Genomic DNA, 12111 nt, shown 5'->3' with positions numbered 1-12111 from the left:
AATGTAACAACGAACATAGACTCTTTTATTTATAAAAATCCTTATGAGACTCTTGCAACAAGTGAGGAGAAAGAGGAAGATGTAGGTGAATTAAGTAGAAACAGTTTGGGTAACTCAAATAAAATGTTAATTTGTGCAGACAGCCATGGTCGGGACTTAAGCTGGCATAAAAATAGAGTGCAAAAATCCTGTGAAGCTGTTGGTTTTGTTAAGCCAGGAGGGTGTGCAAAACAAGTTTTAAATAGTGAAAACTTAGCTCGAGAGAATCTGAATGAAAATGATTTTTTAGTGATAATGTGTGGCTCGAATGATGTGGCTATAAACGAGGCTATCGAAGCTCTTAATGAAATAGAAGTAACTCTGAATAGTATTACACAACCAAATATTGTTTTGATGGATTTGCCTAAAAGAAGAGACTTAGAAGGGTGGTCTTGGGTGAACACCTAAATACTAAAGACCAACGCACATCTAAAAAATCTGTGTAACAGGTTTCCTAATGTTACTCTTGTTGAGGCCAGCAAAGCCGAGAGGCAATTCCATATACGTCATGGGCAACACTTCATGATGCAGGAAAGGATTGGCTTGCCAAACTAATTGTGGAAGCAACAACAGGAAGAAAGACGCTGTCACAACACCCACATCTGACGGATGAGCAGCCTCCACCACCAGGCACTGAGACTCCATCGGGAAACTCCAGCTCAGCGTTTCTAGGCCAAAACCCCTAAGGGAACTTTCTGCTATACCTCTTAGTGTTCTGCATTAAAATATACAGTCGATTAGAAAAAAATTTGATTTATTTATATGTAGTATAAATTGTAATGTTTTAACACTTAATGAACATTGGCTGTGTGAACGAGAAATCTCATTTTATGTTCCTTGTGGTTTTAATTTAGCTGCTGTTCACTGTAGGAAAAGTCTACATAGCAAAGAAGGTGGCAGCATAATATATGTTAAGGAGGGTATTGAATTTGAAACTATAAATTTGGATAAGTTTTATGCTGATCTTACATTTGAGGTTACAGCAGTAACTCTCCTAAAGAGTCCTTTTTAAATTTATTGAGATCCTACAATATTTACTGGCTGAATGAAGAACCCACTAGAGGGGATGCATGTCTAGGCAATATAATAACTACTATATCTAGAGATCAAATCGAGTGTCAAATCATTAAACCTCACTGGTCAGACCATGCTGGAGTTTTTGATAAGTTCAATGGATTATCTCTTTTAGATAGCCATCCAAAGTACAAAACTAGAACTATAAGAGATCTGACACCAGGAGCAATATTTAAGTTTAGAGATTATTTAGGTCAGTCCAGCTTATCACAACTGAATAAACATATTGATGCAGAACTAGCTTTTGACAATTTTATGTTATTAGTGACAAATTCTCTCAATGAGTGCTGTAAATTAAAGGAAATTAAGATAAACACTGTTGAAAGGCCTAATATTAAATGGTATACACCAGAATTACAAGAAATTAAAAAGTTTGTCGTAACATTTTATGATAGATTTAAAAATAGTAAAGAAACAACCAATGAAAGTAATTATAAAAAAGATTATGCAAATGTTAAAAAACTCTATAGAAATAGGATAAATTACCTTAAAAAAATAGCAAATGAAGAATATATTAAAAACCCTTCTAATAAATGCAAGGCTGTATGGAAAGTTATTTAAGAGTGAATCAGGCAGTAGAAAAAATTACAGTGACTCAGTAATAAATTCTAGTTCTTTTAATAACTATTTTACTAATTTAATAATTGAGTTGGATCTTAAATCCAATATGAGACCACCTCAAAACCGCGCCATAGAGTTGGTAGAAAACTATTTATCTAATTTTAATGACTGTGACACTCTAACATGGCAAAGAATTACAACAGTTGATATATTAAAAGTTGTTGCCAATCTAAACCTATCATATAGTGAAGACTATTATGGTATTTATAATATGCTTGTGAAGAAAATTATAAATGAAATTGCTGATTCATTGTCATTATTGTTTAATATGATGATAAAGCAAGGTTTATTCCCTCATGCCCTTAAGGTTACTAAAGTAACTCCTGTGTGCAAAAAAGGAGACAAATTTAGCCCAGCTAGCTACAGGCCGATTTCGTTAGTACCAATTTTTAGTAAAATATTTGAGACACGTATAAAATGGCAACTAAATTCATTTTTTGTTAATAATAATCTATTTTGTAAAGAACAGTTTGGGTTCATACAAAACCGAAGTACAATAAAAGCAGTTGAAAATATTGTAGATACAATTTTAGCGAATTTTGAAAGAGGGGTGTTATCATCTGCAACATTAATCGACTTGACCAGAGCATTTGACTGCATAGATCATGAGTTATTACTCGTACTATCCAAACTTTATAGATATGGTATTAGAGGCAAAGAACTGCAATTAATGATGTCCTATCTAAAAAATAGAAAGCAGATAGTTGTGCAAAATAAAAATAGATCCGAACTAAAACCTATTGAAATTGTAGTCCCACAAGGTTCTGTCCTGGGCTGTTTTTTTGTTTGTTGTTGCTGTTAATGATTTCTCGTTTAATGTACTATGCTCCTCAGTATTATATGCAGATGACACCACACTCTTGAATTTCAGTGAAAATTATGAGAATCTTATTATGGAAGAAAACTATGCGGTAAAATCAGCTATGGAATGGTTTGAGACAAAATACTTAGTAGTAAATGATCAAAAGACTGAGAAAATACTGTTTACTTTAAATAGGAATTATGAAGTTAGTAAACCTGTAAAACTATTAGGGGTATACCTTGACAGCAAATTAAGTTGGGAACATCACATAGATCAATTGTGTAAAAAATTATCTAGGGTAGTCTATCTCTTGAGTAAATTGAAACATTGTATAACTATGGATATGCTCTTAGCCTCCTATTATGCATTTTTCCATTCACACTTAAGTTATAGTATAACTCTATGGGGGAACAGTAGTAGTGCAGTAAGAGTATTGAAATGGCAAAAAAATGCATTACATGTTATGAAAAATGTTTCAAAAAGAGAGACTTGTGTTCCAATTTTTAAAGAATTAAAAATATCAATCAATCAATAATTCTTTATTCATTAGTTGTACAATACGGTACAATCGAATAGTGTCATACATTACTTATATATATAAAAGTACTAAACATACTCAAGTTCCTCTATTGAATACAAAACTAAATCAATCAAATAGTTTTTTAGTTTTCTTTTAAATTTGTTAATATTATTTTCTATCTTTATGCTTTGAGGAATATTTTTCAGAAATCTTTTCCCGATATACATAGTTTTTTTTTTCTTGTACATTTCAAGTCTATGATGATCATTGATGATTTCATTCTTATGGCGTGTGTTATATTTGTGCACATTATTTTCTAAGTTAATTTGTTGGCCATGATTGAATTTAAAATATAGGATGGTTTCGTATATATAAAGTCCAAAACTGTTATTATTTTTAATTCTTTAAAGCAATTTCTAACAGATTCTGAGAATTTAAGCTTAAGTATACTTCTAATGGCTTGTTTTTGCAACCTTTAAAATGTCAGTTAGGTTTTTTCTTAGTTGTGGCACTAAAAATATGGCTATGCCATAAGCAATGTGTGAATGTATATGAGCGTAATAAATCTGTTTTAGCACTTCCAGTAGTACATAAACAAGACATTTGCCTAATTGCAATATAAGTCAGAACTAATTTTACCAATCACAAATTTAATGTGCTCATCCCAGCTCAAGTGACAATCAATGATCAATCCGAAAATTTAATTTTTGATGCATTTTCAATCTCTGAATCATCTATAAGAATATCAAGGGTCATAATCATTATTATTTTGTTTAGTTTTAAAATTAATGAATTTAGTTTTCTCATAATTTAAATTAAGTTTTTTGTTGTTAAAAAAATTGTTGTAGATTAGCCAATTCGATTGCTGAGATGAATTCAACTTCTTCTTTCGAAATTCCAGAAACCTTTAGATTTGTATCATCTGCAAATAAACACAACGTACTGTTTGCAGTATAAGATAGTTTTGCTTTCAATATTCCTCAAATAACATAAATGAAAAGAAGAGGTCCAAGATTTGAGCCTTGCGGGACTCCAATTACACTGTGCTCTAATTTAGATTTAAATCTTGTTAAAGTTCTATTTGTCGACTTATGAGCTATTTCAACAACCTACCCGTCAAATATGATTTGAACCAATTCAGTGCAATACCTCCTAACTCCAATATCATATAATATTGATAATAAAAGATGGTGATCAACACTGTCAAAGGCCTTAGAGAGGTCCATAAAAATTCCAATAACAACTTCCCCTTTGTCTATTGAATTTATGACTGAATCTATAAAACTTACTGCAGATGTGACGGTTGATTTATGTTTCCTAAATCCGTGTTGGGTGTTGTTGATAATATTGTTTTGTTCTATATAAGTCTTCAGTCTATTATATACTACTTTTTCATAAACTTTCGATATAGATGGTAACAAGGAAATAGGTCTATAGTTTTGATTTTAAAGGAACGTATAATTTGCTTTAAATATTGGAATAATTTTAGCAATTTTGAGTAGATTAGGAAAGATTCCACTAACAAATGAAGAATTTATCAAATGTACAAGAATTTTGCTTAGCTCTTCTTTAACTTCTTTTATAATTTTTTAATGGCACTTCATCGTAACCCACAAGTCAGTTTATTATCAAAAGAGACAATAATTTCTTGGACCTCCTTTACATTTGTTGGAGTTAGACAAAAGAACTTACTGAACAATTTCTCAACATTTCTTAACAACTCTTACATCTAAGTCATTAATATTTAAACTTGTTAATGGTTGGACATTTTCGTTTTTTCTATTAGTCATATTATAAAATAATCATAAAAAATGCTACAAACTATTTCTGGTTTTTCTATGCATGCATTGTTCTCTTGAAGTACTATATTACAATTCTTATTTAGTTTACATCTTTTATTTCCTACTTCATAATTAATTATATTCCAAGTGGTTTTTAACTACATTGGAAGCCTTACTGATTCTATCACTGAAAAAATTCCATTTTGGCTAGTAATAGTTTTTCCCTATAATTCTTGGTTTGTAATTTGACAAAACTAGATAGCTGTTCATCTTTAGTAGATCTTGCATATTGCCAGTGTTTATGATATCTTGTTTCTCCATCTTAAGTTCATTTTTTATCCACTTAAATGGATTATTTTTTATCTTAAACATTGGAAAACACCAGTTAAAATAATGAGTGAAAACTGATTAAAGATATATATTTATCACTGCATGGAGCAAGGTATATTTTTTCCCAAGTTTCATTTTTTAGAAAATCTTTAAATAATTTTATATTAAGTGCAGAGAAATCCCTACAGTTTTCAATGTAATAATCATTGTGTCCATTACACTGTTTCAGATTTTTTATTTTTAAAATTTGCCCATCATGATCAGATAGCATTGTTACTACACCACTAATTTCCAAACATTCCCTTTTAAAGTTTGTAGAAATGTTGTCAATTGCTGAACTCGAGCCCTGGAATACTCTCGTTTGGAAAGTTAGTTAGACAATGCATATTGTAACTCATCAAAATGTTTTTTGAAAACTGATGATGTCCTGTTTTTATTTAACATGTTTTATATTTAAATCACCTGCTAAGATTATATTTGAGGAGAGCTTTAGAACACATCCTATCAAACACTTAATCTATCTAAAAATATGTTTACATCTGCATTAGGGGATCAGTAAAGACCCACAACAATAAATTTTACATTATTTACAATGAACATTGTTGCACAACACTCAAATATCCTATCGTCACACAATTTTTCAATATCGGGCATCACAACCTGTCTCCACTTCATCTGTTCCTCAGCCAAAATCATTACTCCCCCTTTTAGATGTGCTTTCACGTGAGTAATAACTAGTGACTAAAAATTTATTTATATTAATCCTTTCTATTTGATTCATTTTTGTGTTATGTTCGATAAAACTACTATATGAGGTTTTAATTCATCAAGGATAATTTCCAGAGGAGATAATCTAGACTTGAGATTTTCAATATTCTGATGAAAAATTTGGACTGATCCATTCAATTCAGATTTCTTTAAGTAATTACTGGGACTTGGCTCGGCTCCAGTTTAAAGCAAAATCAGGCTGAGATGCAAAATTTGTAGACTTTGACACATTCATTCCATCACTATCGCCACTTGACACGAAGCTGACAGCCGGCAGTGGAGGATAAGCATTCATGTCCTGTAGAGAGCCTGAAGAAACCGGTGGATTGGGAAATGGCTGCAGTGGCGGCTAGGGGCTGTGTGACTCTCAGGGTGGCTGGTGGAATGCCTATATGATGTCGATGGTGTTGATGGTTCCAGGGTGATATTTGTTCTTTGAGGTACCTTTTATTGTTGATCGACTGATTTTCTCTTCTTTTGCAAATATGGAATAGTGCATTTATCCATACAATTTACCTCAATCTGATTCAGAAATTTGGTAGGTCTGAGATTAACTTTCTCACATAGGGATACTGTTTTAGCAATGACTTTACTAAGGATGAAAGTCCCTTTCCTGTTAAAGATGTATACCGTCCTTTGCCAGACATGAATTGTCTAAGTAATTTCCCACGTTGAGGTAGATAACGCCAAGTTCTTTTGCATAGCCATCTTATATTTTGGTTTGTCTGATGTAGTATTCCAGGTGATACATCTCTTCTTGCTATAATGCTGTTGTAACCAAACAAGCATCTGGAAATGACTTTTTGGCAGTTAAAATTGTATTATATAGAGCTCCCATGACATCTTCCAGGCAGTAGGTATTACTGAGGTCATTTGTACCAGCATGAATGAAGACTGTGTGGGGTTTTGTCAGTGCCTTTGCTCATAGATACAATTTTTTTGTCAATCTGCGTGGCAGTTGCTCCTCTATAACAATGCATTTTTCCATTTGGTATATGATACATGTTTTATAATTGAGTCTCCAATGACAAGAAAACTTTTCTTTTTTTTTCATCTCTTAGATTGGGGTTTCTTCCATGTGTACTTCGTAAGAGTTCTCGACCTTGGTGCAAGTGGCTTGAGATCCCTACTTAGTTTTCTTGACACCAGGGTACTCTGCTCCTTGTGGTGTGATTCTCTTCTGTACCATCAGCAAGACTCTCAAATGCATTTTTTAGAATAATAGACTTTTCTGTAAGATGATTGTTTGCTTTTTTACTCCTCTTGGCTGAAGCTGTCTCCCATTGATTGTCATTCAAGTTTTTATGGTGGCCTATCGTAGAGTCTGTCCAAACTGAATTGGGTTGGCTTATTAGAAATTGAGACCTTGACTACTCCTTCCTTTTCCAATATTTTCTTTCTGTTCACTCACAGGGCTTCTTCACAGAATTGATCATTTGAGAAGTTAGATTTCTCAAGGTGCTATAGCAACGTTTATTGTTGTACAACATCATGGCCAGTTGAGCTCTCTTGGTCCATATGTCCAATTCACTAAAATCCGGAAGGTAAACTTTCTTTTCTGATTTTTACTTTTTGGAGTGAACAATCTGAGCCAACAATAGCTCAACGATCATTATCATATATAAACCACAGTCGACACAGTTGTTTTTGTTGTGGAGTTTTACATATTTCTATTTTTGGCTCTCCTTCTGAACATATATATTTATAGATCTTTTTGACTATTTTTTCTGCCGCAGTTAGGTTGTATTTTCCCATAGAGTCATAATAACAGAACTTTTCCTTAGATTTGTCAAATAGTAACAAACTCCAACGTGACCCTTGCCCATCATTTGTCATTCCCATTTGTACATATGAATCCTAAAATATTTCTTCAGCAATCGTTAACAGGAATAAAAATGTAGGAACTATCTGCTAACTCAAGAGGCTGTAGGATACTGTTAACATCTTGAAAACATTTAACTGCTTGACTTATTACTGGTTTCATTAATAATGACTACTCCTAATATGTATATATTCTACTGTCTTATAAGTGTAAAGGAACAACTTGAAACATTTACAACTAGGCAGGATATTCATGATTATCCTACTAGAACAAAACATTTGTTACAACTCTTACCAGTTAAATTAACCAAAACAATATACATTCATCTTTTTATGAAAATTAAATTACCATTAAATGCTAGATCAAATCAAATCTCAAATATGATTTGTATCTTTAGTCAAATTTAAATCAATTTTGAAGTGCTGGTTAAAAGTTAATATATTTTATTGTGTTGATGAATTCTTAAATTGTGATACCACAACAATAATTTTTTTTAAATTTTGCCTCTCAATGTATTTATTTATTCAGTTTTAATATTGTTGAGTTTTAAAATTGTATCCATGTTAAATGTGTTAATAGTTATTTATTATTGTTAAGTCATATAGATCTGTTGGTTGTTTGGTTATTGTTGTTATTAATTATATAGATCTATATATTTACTGGTAGGCTGGATTATATATATATATATATATATATATATATCGTATGGAGGACAAAGGCAGCTATCCATAAATAAATAAATTAAAAATTACAATTATTAAAAAGTACGTAAGAACAAAGTTCTTGAGTCATAAATTAAAAATAATATTAAAATCTCCCGTCACAAAGCTAAATCCAAATTACTGAGCCAGTTTAGAGACCCATCCTCTAAACCACTCAGACCAGCCAGACCACCAGAAAACAATCGCAAAGGGCAGTCGTTTACAATGTGCTCAATTGTCTGAGAGTTTGCGCCACAATCACACGTCTGGTCGTCAGTAATACCCCACTTGAATTTCCAGTGATTGCTTCTCTCCCAACCCCAGTTCGAAAACGATTCAATAAAACCCATTCCTTTCGAGGAATTTCCAAGCCACCCGCTGCTTTCGTAGGATCGGATATCAAGAACTTGTTCCGTCCATCGAATGATTCCCAGGATGACGCCCAGTTAGCATTAGGCGTAAAGTTCTCCTCTATCAACTGGGATGCTGTTCGTAGTGATGGCTTGCGTGATTTGAGCCGGCTATCTTGCTGAGGAAGGTCGCGCGTAACGGGCAATTCGGGATTGGGGGGTGAAGTTGTTCGCGTCCGTAGCTTGCTACACGTGCTCCCTGGGTAACGCTAAACGAACAGCAATTTTTGGTAGCTGGACCGTCACTCTTGTGATCTCCCAGTTATGGCAGCTATCGAAGTAGGCTGGATTGAGTAGGTAGAATCTGAATTGTTTGTTTTAGTTTTAGTTTAGAATATTTTAGTAACTTGACGATGTTTATTGCACTACTGAATGTGTTTAAAGACCAATAAAGATCTTGAATTTTGAATCTTGAGTCATGTACAGATTCTGAACATCCATGGAGTTGCCTAGATGTAAGTGACAGATTTGATATTGCTATATGTAGTGTATATTCTACTGGAAGTTATAACCCCAGAAGTCAGAAGTGAACCCCACTGGGGGAAAGCGTTGGTTTTATAAACATTTTTTTCAATATCAGAGTAAAAATATGAGTAACGTTTGATGGAGACACCAAAGTTTGTAATGATCTAGGTGGATTAGTGCCAAAAGTCTCAAAACACTAGCTCTCTTAAACATTACCTAACTGTAATGCTATAAGATTCGTATACTCTCAGGATAAATCTTCATTTAAAGCAAATATTACCATTCTCTGTATTGTTTCGGATTACATTTATCAATAGCATATTCATATAGTGAAAAAAGATTTGTTAAAATCCCCCTCAGAGTAAACTCAAATTATAGAACTGGTTGGTGAAGGTTTAAAACAAGTTAACTGATCATTCTTTATAACATTTTAAATGTTAATTTTCAAACTTGAACTTGCTCCAGTTCTGTTTTAATTTACTGTTGTACTATCCAAGTCCGGTAGAGAAAAATATGAAACCATCCTTGGCCGTAGGAGCAGAGGAGGCTAGATCTATTCCAGCCTCTTCCAATCAAAGCGAGTAGAGTACATTATTCAATCATGTTTAGTATAATTACCAACTTTAAAAAATCAGGGAGCTCCACCCTCTCCTACAGTCACTCTCCGCAGTAGGCAGAACTATCGATCAACCATTATACAAATATCTTGACATTTGCGATTAGTGATATGTCACTTCTGGACTTCCAAGGGATTGTCCAGATGTAAGTGATGGATAAGTTTTTGCTGTACCCAGTGTAGGTTCAACACGAAAGTATAACCCAGCCAGAAGTAAAACCTCCTGAGGATTATATTGGTTACTACTTAAAAAGAGTACGTGCTTAATTTCTTGGAAAGTTCGTTAGGTGCATCATCTTATTTCTTTTGTTTTACTTAGTGTTTTATCATGGTATTTAGCACTTTTTTATTTACAAAACAAAGAAACTTGTGTAAAATATATGCTTTTAGTATTAAGTAAGATAAAACCAAATGGACAACATTATGGAAATACTGAAAAAATTTGGGTCATATGATTTTGGGATAATAAATATACAGCTATAACTAGCGAATGTGTACTAGCAGGATCAGCAGACTCGGACATGACACGAGTAACCGGATCAGGGCCAGGACGTTTGCCCAACACCAATCTTCACAGCACTGAAGGCTCAAACCCTATCTGGATGCAGGCCTACGAGAACGAGTGGTACAAGGAGGACGACTCCATGAGGTATTCATATCTTGTAAAAACAGTTGACGATCAATTTTGCAGTAACAGTTTTATTTCTTATTTTAATGATTTTCAATGTTTGGTTTCATTATATGGTATTAGCAAGACTGAAAATCATTTGCTAAATCCCTTGCAAATTTTGAAACATTGGAACATTTTGTTTACTGCTACAACCTTGAATTATCAGACACATTAGATTCAAGTTACATTAGTTTTGAATGTTAATGTGGAAAAATTCAAAGTAAAATTTAAAAAAATATTTTTTAACTAATTTTTTCTACGGCCAGATCTGTGTGTTTATTCTGAGCAGCTTTCCATTGGTGTAACTAGGATTTGGCTTTGGGAGGGCATGAATCTGACTAAAGCCGAATTAGCACACTGCATGGGGGGCATGGAATAAATATAAATAAATAAAAAATTAAATATATAGGCCTAATTCAAAGTAAAACTCTCCAATGGTGTATTTCAAACAAGTTGTATATTTGATATATATATATATATATATATATATATATATATATATATATACAAAATGTTTTAAGGCTTTAGGCAGAATGAGGTTTTGTCCCCATCATTTGTTATGCCAAGAAATTTTACTTTATAGTACAATGGCCTTGGCTATAAAAGGTAATTTAATAAGGATTAAAACTATTAAAATAGTAAAACCAACTTATCTTACAAAACTCGAAGAGAAAGTTGTAATTGACTTATATTATTCTAAAATGCTTTTGATGCAGTTCTATAGACTACACTATCTCTTCTTATATATTCTACTGAGACTATGATACCCCTAATACCATGAAGGCAGGTTGTCACATTTTAAACATTAATACATGTCCCTCTCTGCAATGCCATAGTGCATGTAAAACTATATACATTTATAAACTTTTAAAATGAAGTGATATCCGTATTTATAGGTCTTAGTTTATTATTGACAATCATCTATAAAATCTACTTAATTTTTGCTTCATTATCATACAGCAGTTACTGCTGTTGCTATGATTTGTTGCATTAGTAAATTTATAAAAATCTCTCAGTGATTAATATTCAGTATAGATAAATCTGATGAAATAGTATTTGATGAGGAACTCTGAATGTGGTGGATGACATATATCGCAGTTTCCTGTTTCAGTCAAACGTCTGAGAGAGACTCGCTAGATGAAAACGCAGTTGTTAGTGTCCAGACTCAAGATGGAGGAGCCAATTCTTCCTGTAACAGGTGAGTTGAGGCCATTGACAAATAACTGCTGGATTATTTTCTGACATAATGCAGTGTAAACAGCTAACCCCTTGAAGAAGCATTTATTGAGGTATCTGCAGTATCGGTAGCTGCATTTAAATTGGGCTATAATGCAACACTTTGGTTAAAGCTTTCTAAAACAAAATCCATAAAAGATAGACCATTGATATTTTACCAGTGTCTTTACAGCAAAATCTTTGTTGATTATAGTAAATAATATATTTGTAATATAATGATTAATTAGACAAATTGTTAATATTGTAAATATTTTTA

General features: G+C 32.7%; 1 protein-coding gene across 1 annotated transcript in view; it reads left to right on the top strand.

Moving 5' to 3' along the window:
• Positions 1–12111, top strand: part of LOC124363495 (cadherin-23-like) — a 34142-nt gene that overhangs the window by 19952 nt on the left and 2079 nt on the right. The window contains 2 exon segments of the mRNA XM_046818744.1: positions 10451–10598; positions 11731–11817. Coding sequence (XP_046674700.1) covers positions 10451–10598; positions 11731–11817 — 235 coding nt within the window.

Source organism: Homalodisca vitripennis, chromosome 5 (genome assembly GCF_021130785.1).
Source record: "Homalodisca vitripennis isolate AUS2020 chromosome 5, UT_GWSS_2.1, whole genome shotgun sequence".
Lineage (NCBI taxonomy): Eukaryota > Metazoa > Arthropoda > Insecta > Hemiptera > Cicadellidae > Homalodisca > Homalodisca vitripennis.
This window is presented reverse-complemented; position numbering and strand designations above follow the sequence as displayed.